Consider the following 14,145-nt stretch of genomic DNA (forward strand, 5'->3'; position numbering starts at 1 on the left):
TATGAATCATAATGTAAGTATCTGATATGCAGGATAGTCTTAGGCGACCCCTGTGAAAGGGTCGTTTGACCGCCAAAGGGGTCGCAACCCACAGGTTGAGAACCGCTGGCATAAAGCATCAGCTGCAAGACTGAAGGATTCGATTCCAGTCAAAGGCACATACCTCGGTTGCACACTCATCGCAGAACCTGGTTGGGGTGCATGCGGGAGGCAACCAATCAATGTGTCTCTCTCACATTGATATTTCTCTCTCTCACCCTCCTTCCCACTCTAAAAAAATCATTGGAAAAAGTATCCTCTGGTTAGGACTAACAACTGAAGAAAATACATGGTGATGGAAGGAGACTTGACTTTGGGTGGTGAACACACAATTATACAGACGATATAATGTAGAATTGTACACTTGAAACCTATATAATCTTAACCAAAGACACCCCAATAAATTTAACAAAAATTCAAAACTGTGTAGAGTCTCAGAACAGAACATGATGTAAGTACTATATGACTATTAGCTTCTTTTTGCTTTTCTTGTTATTAAGGTATTTTGAGTTTGGTTTCTCTCACTTGTAGCCATAGTGATTTTTTAAAACAACTTAAGTATTAGTCTCTTGCTCAAAATCCCCCTTTTAAAAAATCCCATCTCGTTCTGTATAAAATCTAAATTCTTACCAGGGCCTGCCCTGTCCTCATTCACCAGGTAGTTAGGAGATTCTGGTATGGGGGCTGAGTCCTATCACAGGGAGCTGGGTCAGGCTTGAGGCTATTTTCCAATGCATCACAGCACTCATCATACCTAGTGTCACAGTCTACTTATTTATCTGTCTTGCCCACCAAGCCTGGAGCACTTTAGATCGTCCTCACTCATCTTTGCCAGTGTACAGCCAGCTCGTCTGTATTTTACCCCAGTGGTAGCAGCTAGGTGAACAGGAAAGCAGGCCAGGCAACTGGGGCCTGCGCCGGAGCTAGTGGGACCTCAGGAGGGGTCTTGGAGTGACCAAGGACTCACAGGGGTTCCACACCATCAGGATATTTCTATTTTCCTGGCTCTGAACATTTCAGGACTAGTTAGAGGTCAGAAAGCCCAGTCTCATGGAGGGATGGACACTGCAAACAATCCCCTCTGCAGAAAGACTGGACTGGCCTGAGCTGCAAACAGGTTCAGGACACAACGCCTGTGTATGATGGTCCCAGCAGGATTTTAGGCACATGCCATTTCTCAAACACTCACATTCCTGATTTGTAAAGATGAGAGAGGCTGCAAAAACAACCCTGTGAAATCTAACAAGCTGACCAGCAACCATAAAAATCCTATACAATAAAAGCCTACTATGCAAATTGTCCCCTCGACCAGGAGTGCAACCAGGAGTTTGACCAGGGGGCGGGGTTGGCGGCTGCAGCAGGTGGCCAGGGGAAGGGAGGCGCCCGCCACCAGCAGCCGCTAGGGACCCTAACCATGCACGAAGTTCGTGCACTGGGCCTTTAGAATAAATAAGAAATAATTCAGGCCCTAGCTGGTTTGGCTCAGTGGATAGAGCGTCAGCCTGCAGACTCAAGGGTCCCAGGTTCGATTCCAGTCAAGGGCACATGCCCTGGTTGTGGGCTCAATCCCCAGTAGGGGGCATGCAGAAGGCAGCTGATCAATGATTCTCTCTCATCACTGATATTTCTCTCTCTCTCTCTCTCCTTCTCCCTTCCTCTGAAATTAATTAAATGATTTAAAAAATAATTTAGGAAAACTAGTTCTACATAGAATTACATTCCATGAAATCTTTTGTTTCCTTCTAATTTGCCCACCAAACCTAATTTTTCACTATTGTCTGCTCAAATCTTTTTAGCAACTATGAAATATTAAATCATTCTCCTAAAAGAAAGCAACATTGTCAATTTAGTCACCAAAATTAGGAGCACACCCATTCTTTCTTGACTCCTACACCTGATGCTGGGGTCTTGTCTTCAGAGGGGTCTTCTCTCTGTTCTCATTTTCTTCCTCGAGTCATTTCTATTTTCTTCATTTTTCTGCACTCTACTCATCACTATATCTTAATAATACTCCCTGCAATATTGTGATTTATAGTAAGAAATTTATATATTTGGTCTACTTCCAAGGTTCCTAGCACACAGCTGCTTAAAACCCTTGGAATTTTCTAAGTAACAAGAGAGATAAAGTATTTGTAACATCTTTTATCCAAACCTGAGTTTATGTTGATGGTTTTTGGAAAGCCCCTAAGGATGGAGGCTTGTTGCAAGGGGAACCAACCAACAGATTAGAGGTTTGGAACTTTCAGCCCTCTGCTTCTGGGGAGAAGGGGCTGGAGGTAGAATCAATAATCCACAGACAATAATTTAATCAAATCACACCTATGTAATGAAGCCCCCAAAAAGTCCAATGACCCAAAGGAAGGGGTTCAGAAACCGTCCAAGGTGGTGAACATATGGAAGTGCTAGGAGGGTGGCGTGCCTGGAAAGTGCATGGAAGTTCCACATATCTTCCTACATACCTTGTCCTATGCATGGCTTCCATTTGGCTGCTCCTGAGTTATATCCTTTTATAATCTAGTAAGGAAAATAGTTTTGAGTTCTGTGAGCTGCTCTAACAAATCAATAATGTGAATCTCTGATTTATAACCAGTCTGCAAGGACAGGTAACAACACCCTGGGCTTCTGATTGACATCTAAAGGGGAGGAGGTGCAGTCTTGTGGGAGTGAGCCCTTAATCTGTGAGATCTGATGTTAACTCCAGATAAATAGTGTCAGAAATGCCTGGTGTGGGGAAACCACCACACATTTGGTAATCAGAAGTGCCAGAGTGAAATAAAGCATTCTGTGAGTAGACTGAAAATGAAGGAGTTTTCCTAAACACTCCCCCCTTTTCTGTTAGAAGATCACTTCACATGGACAAATCCCTTCATGAAATGGAATCTCTTATTGGGTATTCCTGATACATTATTCCTATCAGGTAGTCATACATTTCTCTCTTCCTTTGTTTAAATTTGGAAAATGTCCAAATATACGCAAAAGCAGAGTATAACAAACCCCTATATATCCATCAAAAAAGCTTCAATAACTACCAACACTGTGTCATTTTTTAAATTATTTTTTAAGTGTCTAATCCCAAAGGCCATACTTTAAAAAAAAAAAAAGTGTATTTTTATTGATTTCAGAGAGGAAGGGAGAGGGAGGGAGAAATAGAAATATCAATGATGGGAGAGAATCACTGATCGGCTGCCTCCTGCACGCCCCAATTTGGGCATTGAGCCCACAACCCAGGCATGTGCTCTTGACTGGAATCAAACCCAATACTCTTCAGTCTACAGCCCGGCACTCTACGCATTGAGCCAAACTGGTTAGGGCCATTGTGTCATTTAAAAAATATATATATTTATTGATTTCAGAGAGGAAGGGAGAGACAGACATCAATGATGACAGAGAATCATTGATCAGCTACGTCCTGCATGTCCCAAACTGGGGATCGAGCCCACAACCTGGGCATGTGCCCTGACCAGGAATTGAACCATAACCTCCTGGTTCATAGATCCATGCTCAACCCCTGAGATATGCCAGCTGGATGCCATGCCATTTTTTAAAAATCCTTCCGCCCAACTCCACTTTTGCTGAAATGTTCTGAAGCAAATCCAATCAACCAAGACCTAGTACATGTTCAAACTTCCTAAGTTATTTTTTAAAATGTTTTTTTTTTGGTTTCTCAATCCCAAAAGGCTCATTTTATTTGATTTTTTTTTTTTTTTTTGCCAATCCTCACCAGAGGATATTTTTTCCCATTGATTGTTTAGAGAGTGGGAGGAGAGAGGGAGAGGCGGGAGAGAGAGGGAGAGGGAGAGAGAAACATCGATGTGAGAGACACACATCGATTAGCTGCCTCCTGCACGGCTACAACCAGGGCCAGGGATCAAGCCTGCAATTGAGGTACGTGCCCTTGACCAGAATCGAACCCAGGACCTTTTAGTCCACAGGCCAAGCCAACACTCTTACCCTTTGAACCAAACTGGCTAGGACTTATTTGGTTTTTATATCTTCTAATTCTTTTTTTTTTTTTAACTTGCTAAATGGAACAATTTTCTCTAGGAGGAAAAAGCAAAAGTGAGTGTGGTTCTAGGTAGAACTGTGAGACAGGGTCTGAGCCCCAGGTGGAAGACTGCAGGCAAGTCCTAGCCTTCCCTCAGAGAGGCTTCATTACATGGTTTCTTCAGTCCTCAGTCCTAGGCCCATGCAAAGTTACACTGTGTTGTAAATAGCAGATGGTTCCAGTTTTAGCAATGCAGCCAGATGGGACAGGCGATGAGTGGGTATGTGTCTGGCTTCCCTGCTCGTAGGCAGGCTCTGGGATCCCAGCTGACAAAACTGGGAGGAAGGAATATTCAGGAATTGGTGACCTCCATGTTCTGCAGCTGGCTCTCCAAGGTGACATCTCTTGCTGCCCCTTTCTTTTTGCTGCCCTCATGCTGCTGCTGCTGCTTCTTTGGTGACTCCTGGTGAATGGGTGCAGGCTTCACAAAGGGAATCAGTTCTTGGCGACCTGGTGGCATAAACTCCTTCAACTTCTCAGGCACAATGATGCCCTTCTCCACCTGGTAGTTCTCCAGGATGGCGCAGGTGGTGCGGGTAGTGGCACACATGGTAGCATTCAGCTTATGGACAAACTCCACCTTGTCCATCATCTTCTTGGTTTGCCTATATTGGATTCATGGCGGTGAACCTGACAGTCTGTGCAGTTAGAACAAGAGACTAATTCACGGAAGCTCCCAAGTCTGGAAAGTAAGCCTCCAGGTCAAGTTTCATACTGGCAGTGTGATTCAAAAACCTGTGATAATATACACGATGTGGTGCAGGATCCCTGAAGACTGGCAGAATTCCTCTGCGGTGGTGATCAATTCTTCAAACATCTCCCATGACTTCTTGTCATGTAGTGATGAGTGGAAAAACTGTTCAATCTTCTCAAACTGATGGACTCGAAAGATGCCATGGGAGTCATAGCCAAGGAAGCCCACCTCCTGGCAAAAGCAGGTAGACAAAACAGCGTACCTGATGGGCAAATCCTCTAACTATAGCCACTCATCCCAGTGGAGAGCAGCGATGGGCTGCTCGGAGATGATAATCAAGTATTTCTCATCATAGGAGTTGCCATCAGACTTTTCACTGCCTTTGCCAATCACCTTATAAAGTTCTTCATCAAACTGGATGAGTTGTGCCACCTCCTGCATGACCTCTTTCCTCATGAAAAGCGGGGTATAAATGGGAGTGTACCCCTGACTTCCCAAAGTGAGAAGGGCATACTAGATGAGTGCCTGTTCCAGGAACACCAGGACCCCTCGACTCCCAGCCATCATTACCCCTTTTTTGCCTTCAAAGCCATCAACCATCACCACCAGGTCCATTTGCGAGTACTTCTTCCTGACATTATAATCACCCCAAATCCTCTCTACTTTGTTGTCCGCATCCTCGTTACTGATGGGCACATAGGGATGCAGAAGGTTCCTGATCTCTCAGAGGTTCTCAAACTGCTCTTCTCCAGCTTTAATTGCTTGGCATCACACTCAGGATGACTTCGTCAATGAGGAGTTGGAGTTTTTTGATCTGTGACACTTTCATGTTAGCTAAATTGTCCGAGGTGAGGTCATCGAGATTTAACATATTCTCCGGAATGGACTCATCTCCCACTAGCTCTTTTTTCTTCATTTTCTCTCCAATTGTCTCGCTGCATAGGTTCTTCCGTTTGTTCAAGTTGTCCACCTAAAATCTGCATCTTTGCTACTCACCATCTGCCTTCACCAGCTGACCCACTCGTCCCAGGCCCTTGAAGCAGTTCTTTTGTGTCTCTCAGATGAGGGCTGGGTCCCCTCCTTTATCTACCCAAAACAAATCCAGATCCAATACTATCTTTCCTCCTCCCAGGTCAACAATAAGGGGAAATGAAGTTTGTAGCAAGGGAGTCAACCTAACTCTTTTAATTCAGGTACCTTCTACCTAAATTTTTTTAAGGTACTTGACTTGTTGAACAAATCAGGTCAACTGCCTGAAGAATATGCCACATTCTGGATTTATCTGATTGCTTCCTGTGGTATTGTATAACTTGTTCCACTATGTCTCACATTTCCTGTAGACTGGGAATTCATTCTAGACGCAGCCGTGGGCAAACTACGGCCCGCGAGCTGGATCCGGCCCGTTCGGCTGTTCTTTCTGGCCCGCGGAGCCGAAAGAGCAGAGGGTTCTCTTGCTCTCCCCTCTGCTCCTTCACCAGCAGCAGTGTTAACATGGCAACGTCGGGAAACACGGCCGCAGCTCCTTCTTCTGAGGCCAGTTTAAGAACCCATTGTGGCCCTCGAGTCAAAAAGTTTGCCCACCCCTGAAGCTTCGTTAGTTTGTTTTTCTCCCTTGGGGGGAGGGGAGAAGTACAAGAATATATTATGGGGGTGATGCTATGTGGTTCTTATCAGGGGACATGATCACCTGGTTATATCATATTCAGTAATGCTGAAACTGACAAATGGATTTGGCTGGGAAAGGGCTGATCCCTCCCTTATGAAGTTCCCCCTAGGACCTTTCACCAAATGGTTTTATCCTCTACTTCTAAATAGAAGAATCTCAGTATTATTCTGTGTGCCTTATTATAGTATATTCTGTATACTATATACATATTGTATACTGTAGAATATACTGCAGTATATTATAAGTACTAGAAAAATCTTATCCATTAGGGCTATTTACCCTGAAAAACAGTCTGTACCAGAGAGGCAGGGAAATTTGCTTAATTTCTTATGTTTCTCCTTTATATTAGTGATTTTCAGGGTAATAAATTGGTTGCACAGTGTGTCTTGACAAATCAATGTCAAAGGGTCCAGTCTCCCCAGAGTGTCATATGCCCTTTGGCTTCACTGGCTTCTACCCACATAGAATGTGCTGGTCAGACAGTAAATCTTGTTTGTTGTTCACAATTAAATTTAGAGACTCACTCAAATGCCAACTACTTAATTAGCTATAGGTTCTGTAGTGGTTCTCAACCATGGCTGCACATTAGAATCACCTGGGAATCTTTTTAAAATCCTGATTTCTGGGCCTCATCCTCTGGAAATTGTTTCTTTGTTACTAATGTTGTGGCCTCACCCCATAACAAAGAAACAGAATTTCTGGAGGATGAGGCCCAGGAATCAGGATTTTAAAAAGATTCCCAGGTGATTCTAATGTGCAGCCTAGGTTGAGAACCACTGTTCTAAAGGCTAAAATCTGAAGACAATTTAGGTAATAGAAAATTCACCTCATTAAAAGAATAAGCCAAAAAGAGTGACTAGAAATTAGCAACAGCCTGAAAATAGATTCATACAAGTTCACTTTTACAAAGTGAACTACAGTTTCTGATTAATAGCAGCAATTTGGATTTTCATGCAGTTAGGAAATATTTACTCCATAATCTGTTATGGAAGATCTACTAGTTGAAACAAGAAAAAGTAACACCCGAATGTTACTTTTAGGCAAAAAACAACACCACCACACACACACACACACACACACAACCAGTATGAAAATTTAATTCCATTAAGGTTAATGAACACCACATTTTGAAATGAGCTTCTAATATTTTCCATTACTGTTATTCTACAGTATTTTTGGCTTATATCTATTCTAAATAAATGTTACTGTGCCTGGATTAAGGTCATTAACACAGTCAGTGCTCACAAATTATTTCAAACAGTTTCATAGGTAACCACATAGTATACAAAAGACATCTGTCAGTGCATCAAACTGGAAGCCAAGGTTCAATTACATAACGATTTGATTTGCCCTAACTGGTGTGGCTCAGTAGGCTGGGCATGATCCTGTGTACCTAAAGGCTGCGGGTTCGATTCCTAATCAGGGCACATGTCCAGGTTTGCAGAGTCAAACCCTGGTGGAGGGCTTCAGGAGGCAGCTGATAAAAGGCTGATGTTAGCCCTACTAGGTTTGACTCAGTGGATAGAGTGTTGGCCAGTGGACTGAAGGGTCCCAGGTTCAATTCTGGTCAAGGGCACATGCTTGGCTTGCGGGCTTGATCCCCAGTAGGGGGCATGCAGGAGGCAGCCAATCAATGATTCTTTCTCATCACTGATGTTTCTTTTTTCTTTTTTTATCATCACTGATGTTTCTATCTATCACTCTCCCTTCCTCTCTGAAATCAATAAAGATTTATTTTTTTAAAAAATGGTTGATATTACATTCTCATGTCAATGGTTCTCTTTCCCTTCCTCTCTCTCTGAAAATCAATAAATTATTTTAAAAAATAAAGACATAAAGATTTGATTTAAAGTCTGCCTACCCGTTTACAAGGTGGTGACACTTAGCCACTAAAAATGTTGACAGATAAAATATAGTCCCCTTAAAGACATAAAACTCCTGGGAGATCTGTAGCTGCCCTGGACTTCTGGAATGCCTGTACAGAGCACCTGCCCCGGGGGCCAAGGATTCCCAACAGTGAGGCCCCACCATGACACCAGAGCCCTGGAGCTGCCAAGAAATGAGGCCAGCCACAAGGGGAGATGTGGCATCACTGCTCCCTGCACAAGGACAGCAGATCCTGTCCTGCTGGCCTCCCTTCACCTTACTTGCAGAGGCTGACCTCTTTACCTTCTGCCCTCATCCCTAGTACTCTCCCTTGGGCTCACTGTTCAGCCACAATAGGTCCTTGCTGCTCTTCAAACAGTCAGGGTCACTCCTGCCTCAGGAACTTTGCACTAGCTGTTCTCTCTGCCTGGTGTTCTCTTTTTCCTGATTATCAACAGGATTTACTCCTTCATCTCCTTCAGGTCTTTACTCAAATGACACCTTTTCAGTGATGCCTTCTGTCTTATCTAAGATTGCAGTCCTCTTATATCCATATATACAAAGGGAAGAATTCTGTCTTATTCATCACTGTATCCTGTGCCTCAAAGAGTACATGGCACAAAGTAAAGTGTGCAATAGATATCTGTGGAATGAACGTGTGAATCACAGTCCATCTGATTCTTTTACTTATATTTGCACTGAAAAGTAATTCTACTTAAGACAAATGACAGATGTTTGTAAAGAGGTGGGCATTTGTCACTTTCTAATAAACAGAAAACCAAGTTATAGGGTTGTCTATAATTCTTTAATATGAACTACATGTTTTAATTGAAAATGAACCTTAGTTAGAATAACACATTTCTAGGACATATGAAACTGAGGTAGACAAAAATCAAAGAGAAATCAGCCACTCAATCCAGCTAGCCTGGCATTTTACAGGAACACTGGAATTAACACAATCATAAAAACCACTGGTGGAGATGCTTCTAAACTCAAAAAGAAAAGATACAGAGAGTTGGTCCCGTGTAGTCTACTGCTAAAAAACATTTGGGTAGCATGTCAAAGCTTTGTACAAAGAAAAAATTCAATACAGAAAAGCATATTTTTCCTGAATTCACATTTTAGCTGGACTGACCATGTGAAACTTATACACAGGAAATCCCATGAAATGCTCAATTAAGATCCTATTTCTCATTTTAGACCAGTGGTTCTCAACCTTGGCTGCACATTAGAATCACCTGGAAATCTTTTTAAAATCCTGATTTCTGGGCCTCATCCTCCGAAAAGTCTGTTTCTTTGTTATGGGGTGGGGCCACAACATTAGTAATGAATCTTTTTTTAAAATCCTGATTTCTGGGCCTCATCCTCCGGAAATTCTGTTTCTTTGTTGCTAATGTTGTGGCCCCACCCCATAACAAAGAAACAGAATTTCCAGAGGATGAGGCCCAGAAATCAGGATTTTAAAAAGATTCCCAGGTGATTCTAATGTGCAGCCAAGGTTGAGAACCACTGTTTTAGACAAAATTCTCTCTATATAATGTAAACAACACATTTTCTATAAATCCAGTGAGGGAAAGTGTCAATTGGCTGGCTTGTTCAAAGGTTCTCAGCTACTAGAAGTGTATTCAATGAACCACTCCCCCATGCACCCACACACTCCTTTCCCCATGGCCCCATTCTAGATGCAAGGCAAACAGAGCAGCAACTACTGGTGGAAAAGGTTCTCTCAGGCTCTTATACTCTAAAGGTCTTAGCAGTTCCTGCATCGGGAAGGTAATATACTACTGCCACCTTACACCACCAAAGGGAAGATACAGAGGGGGAAGGGAGGTGCCTACCTCAGGAACCTGGAGAGAAACGAGCAGAGCAAATGTTCCGAGAATGGTAACTTTTTCCACCTAAAAGAGTTCTAGTTAGAATATCTTGCACACTTCTCTCTGATGTTGGTTTTGTACATATTGTGCTCTGTACTTCAGACAAAAGCTAATAGTACCTTTCAAGCCATGTTTGAAACAATAATAATAAATGATGATGATGGATACAGAGTTTCACAAATACCACTTGCTTCTGATCTTCACAAGAACCCTGGAAGGTGGGTGGTAATTCCACTTTATAGATGGGCAAGCCGAGGCTTAGAGATGCTACATTTGCTCAAGGCCATTCAGTCAGTAAGAAGCAGAGTTAAATTTTAAACCCAGATCTTCTGACTCCAGAGCCCTTAACAAACTGTCACAGGCACTATTTAGCTCACAGACCATAGTCACAACTCATTTCTCTAACAGTGAGACTGTGAGGGGTGAACCACGCAAGGTAAGGGGCAAAGTCACTGATGACAGGACTCACACATACCCAGCCTTGCCTCAGAGCACAAAGTAGGCAACTGCAGTTCAGGATCTGTCAATCCCAAACCTGGCTGTAAATAAGGGAACATTAGAAGCATGCTTGGGCACATTCAGAGTGAGACAGTGGGGTTGGTACTTTGTCTTAGGTTTAAAATGGTCAAGCAGCCCTACCTGATTTGGCTCAGTGGATAGAGCGCTGGCCTAAGGACTGAAGGATCCTGGGTTCGATTCTGGTCAAGGGAATATGCCCAGGTTGTGGGCACGATCCCCAGTGTGGAGCGTGCAGGAGGCGGCCCATCAATGATTCTCTCTCATCATTGATGTTTCTATTCTCTCTCCCTCTCCCTTCCTCTCTAAAATCAATAAAATATATTAAAAAAAAGAAATTCTAGCCCTGGCTGGTATTGCTCAGTTGGTTGGAGCTGTCGTCCCATACACCAAAAGGTCATGGGTTCATTTCCTGGTCAGGGCACATACCTGGCTTGTGGATAAGATACCTGGTCCAGGAGCATACAGGAGGCAACTGATCAATGTTTCTCTCTCTCACATTAATGTTTTCTCTCTCACTCCCTTCCTTTCTCTCTCTAAAAAAAAAAATCAATAATAAAAAAACATAAAAACTCTAGCAGTGACACTAATATAACAGATCAAGTTTAATAAATCTGAAGGCAAAGGTCATTTTTATTCTGAAATTTTTAGTCTAATCTTATAACTCAGAGCCTTAAAAGAGGGAGAATATTTTGAGCATCAAAGACCCTAAGAAATATCCTATATAATAAAAGGCTAATATGCAAATTGTCCCCTCAGGAGTTTGACTGATCAGGAGTTCGCCCATTCGCTATGACGTGCACTGACCACCAGGGGGCGGCGCGGAACAAAGGAAGGCCCTGGCTAGCTGCCGGCAGCTGGGGGAAGGAAGGCCCCGATTGGCCCTCATTGCCAGCCAGGCCTAGGGGCCCTACCCGGGCACAAATTTCATGCACCAGGCCTCTAATATCCAATAAGAATCAAATGCATCCAATTGTGAATAGCTGTGAATTTAGAACTGGAAAAATAATTTAAACATGTGTGGAACTTCCCACAGTAAACAATGGTTCTATATAATGACAATTCACAAATAACGCTCATAATCACAGTCTCTACCCTGTACTTTTAATAATATGTTATCTGGAAATTAAGTTACAATTTGAATATTTAAAGAACATAAATATAGGTTGATTTGTTTGTTTAATAATCTTTTAACCTACTTAATTTGAAATGAAAGCAATTCAGAACCTGGCACACAACAAATTTTTTATAAGGAGAGAATATCAATAGAAAGAGGATGAAGCCTGGCCAGCATTCTCAGTGGTTGAGCGTCTCCCTACAAACCAGGAAGCACGGTTCGATTTCCAGTCAGGGCAAATGCCTGGATTGTGGGCTCAATCCCCAGTGTGGGGCGTGCCGGAGGCAGCTAATAGATGATTCTTTCTCATCATTGATGTTTCTCTCTCTCACTCTGTGCCTTCATTTCTGAAATCAATACTATATACATATATATATTTTGGGGTTTTTTTAAAGAAAGAAAGAGACCCAGTCGGTTTGGCTCAGTGGTTGAGCATCAACCCATTAATCAAGAGGTTACCAGTTCAATTCCCAGTCAGGGCACATGCCTAGTTGTAGGCTCAATTCCCAGTAGGGAGCGTGCAGGAGGCAACCAAGAGATGTGTTTCTCTCTCATCAATCCCTTCCTCTCTCTCTAAAATCAATAAAAAACATATTTAAAAAGGAAGAAAGGAAGGAAGGAAGGGAAAGGGAGGAAGGGAGGGAAGGAGGGAGGGAGGGGCCTTCGTCTGCTTGGCTCAGTGGATAGAGTATCAGCCCTCAGACTGAAAGGTCCCAGGTTCTATTCTGATCAAGGGCATGTACCTGGGTTCCAGGCTCAATCCCCGGCTCTGGTTGGGCACATGGGAGGTAATCAACAGATGTATCTCTCTCATGTCAATGTTTCTCTCTCTGTCTCTCCTTCTACCTTCCACTCTCTAAAAATCAATGGAAAAATATCCTCAGGTGAGGATTACCAACAACAACAACAATTAAAGAAAAAAGAAAGAGGATGAAGACCATCATTACTTACGATGATTTGGAGGAAAACTAAGACCACATTCTCACTTACCTCTGAAATACATTGTCCTACCCAGTTATGACACAGAAGATACACTACCTCAATGTCCTGGAGACTGAATTCCTTCTGATCTGTAAAGTTTGCAGCCCCAGCACTAAGTTCCATCAGCATCTTGGCGATCTCGGGCTTTATGGCTGAAGTCAGCCGACTGGCTGCTTCCATGACATGCTCCTGCACATCTTTGAGTTGCATGGCTGCCTTGGAGTAGTGAGAGTTCCTGAACACAGTGCTGAAGAGATCTGTGAGGAAAGTACTGGCACGGCAGAAGACATTGAGGGCATCCAGGTACTTGGAGATGCCCTGCTGGATGTCGGCAATGGGAGTGGAGTGAGGCATGGCATGGTGGCAGCTGCCTGCAGCGGTCAGACTGCCCAGGGGGGCAGTGGTGGCTGTAGATGCCAGGGGAGCACTTAGTGCTCGGCCCAGCTCAGGCATCGGGTATTGCTGGTGCTGTTGCACCTTCTGCTTGGACCCGCCAAGCAGGAAGCGCCGCTTGTAGTCCATTTTACTGTCCTGGGCACTGCAGCAATACATGCGGGAGAGGGAATTGTCCCAGTGACTGTGAGCAAGTCAGGGTTCTGAGTCTTTTATCCCCCAAAACGGTAGCTAGGTATAAAAATAGTGGAGTTCTGAAAATATAAGATTTAAAAAAGGCATTTCTATGAGGCAGGTGACCATGGGATCCAATATAGATGTGAGAAGGACAACAGGTTTATATAATTAATATTTTCAGTATAGGCAGGACCTCTGACAAAAAATAAGTGTGTCCAAAATGCTGTATAAGAACTGTTAGCATTCCACTCTCTTAATAAAAAGATATGCTTGAGAAAAATGCTCACCTATAATTACTCTGCAAGAATATTTTGATACTTGTATTTACAATGGCAGAAAAATAACTTTAAAAAATGTAATATAATAATGTATCTTTAATATACCAGAAAAGTTAGAACCCAAAAACCTACAAGCTGATCAACAGCAATTTAAAAAGCAATACAGAATTACTTTAAGTCCTTAAGAAGGAAGATCAAATCCCTGCAGAATTTTGACAGAGCCTGCCTGACAAATCCATTTACCTGTAAAGCTTCTTTTGAATGCAAAAAAATTCCAAATTTTCTTTAATATTTTCTGAAAACAAGTTTTTGTTTTTTAAAAAATGGCATTTGTTATTATAAGTCTTCTTTCCTTTTGTTTGTTGAGGTAGCCGTTTCCTTGTAACATTAATAAGAGGTGCTTCCAGACTGGGTTGGCCCTCAACTGTAATGTCCAAAGCAAGAATGCACAGATGTAATTGTAAGGCCTCTAAGTCATTTCCTGTAAGGGGGAAAAATA

At 42.8% G+C, this 14,145-nt stretch overlaps 2 protein-coding genes and 1 pseudogene across 4 annotated transcripts in view; all 3 read right to left on the minus strand.

Moving 5' to 3' along the window:
• Positions 1 to 14,022, minus strand: part of GARRE1 (granule associated Rac and RHOG effector 1) — a 57,893-nt gene extending 43,871 nt beyond the window's left edge. The window contains exons 1-2 of one of the 3 annotated variants that reach the window (XM_036345991.1): positions 13,890 to 14,022; positions 12,856 to 13,445 (exon numbers count right to left, since the gene is read on the minus strand). In XM_036345991.1, coding sequence (XP_036201884.1) covers positions 12,856 to 13,350 — 495 coding nt within the window. In that variant the 5' untranslated portion in view covers positions 13,351 to 13,445; positions 13,890 to 14,022. Of the gene's footprint in view, positions 1 to 12,855; positions 13,587 to 13,889 lie in introns of those variants that run through there. The other 2 variants (XM_036345992.1, XM_036345990.1) reach the window with 2 other exon arrangements.
• LOC118674687 lies at positions 4,020 to 8,626 on the minus strand (annotated as a pseudogene).
• LSM14A (LSM14A mRNA processing body assembly factor) overlaps positions 13,728 to 14,145 on the minus strand; it is a 145,719-nt gene continuing 145,301 nt past the window's right edge. Inside the window, exon 11 of the mRNA XM_036345996.1 lies at positions 13,728 to 14,127. The gene's annotated coding sequence lies outside the window, so the exon portion shown is untranslated. The remainder of the gene's footprint in view (positions 14,128 to 14,145) is intronic.

Source organism: Myotis myotis, unplaced genomic scaffold, assembly GCF_014108235.1.
Source record: "Myotis myotis isolate mMyoMyo1 unplaced genomic scaffold, mMyoMyo1.p scaffold_m19_p_19, whole genome shotgun sequence".
Classification (NCBI taxonomy): domain Eukaryota; kingdom Metazoa; phylum Chordata; class Mammalia; order Chiroptera; family Vespertilionidae; genus Myotis; species Myotis myotis.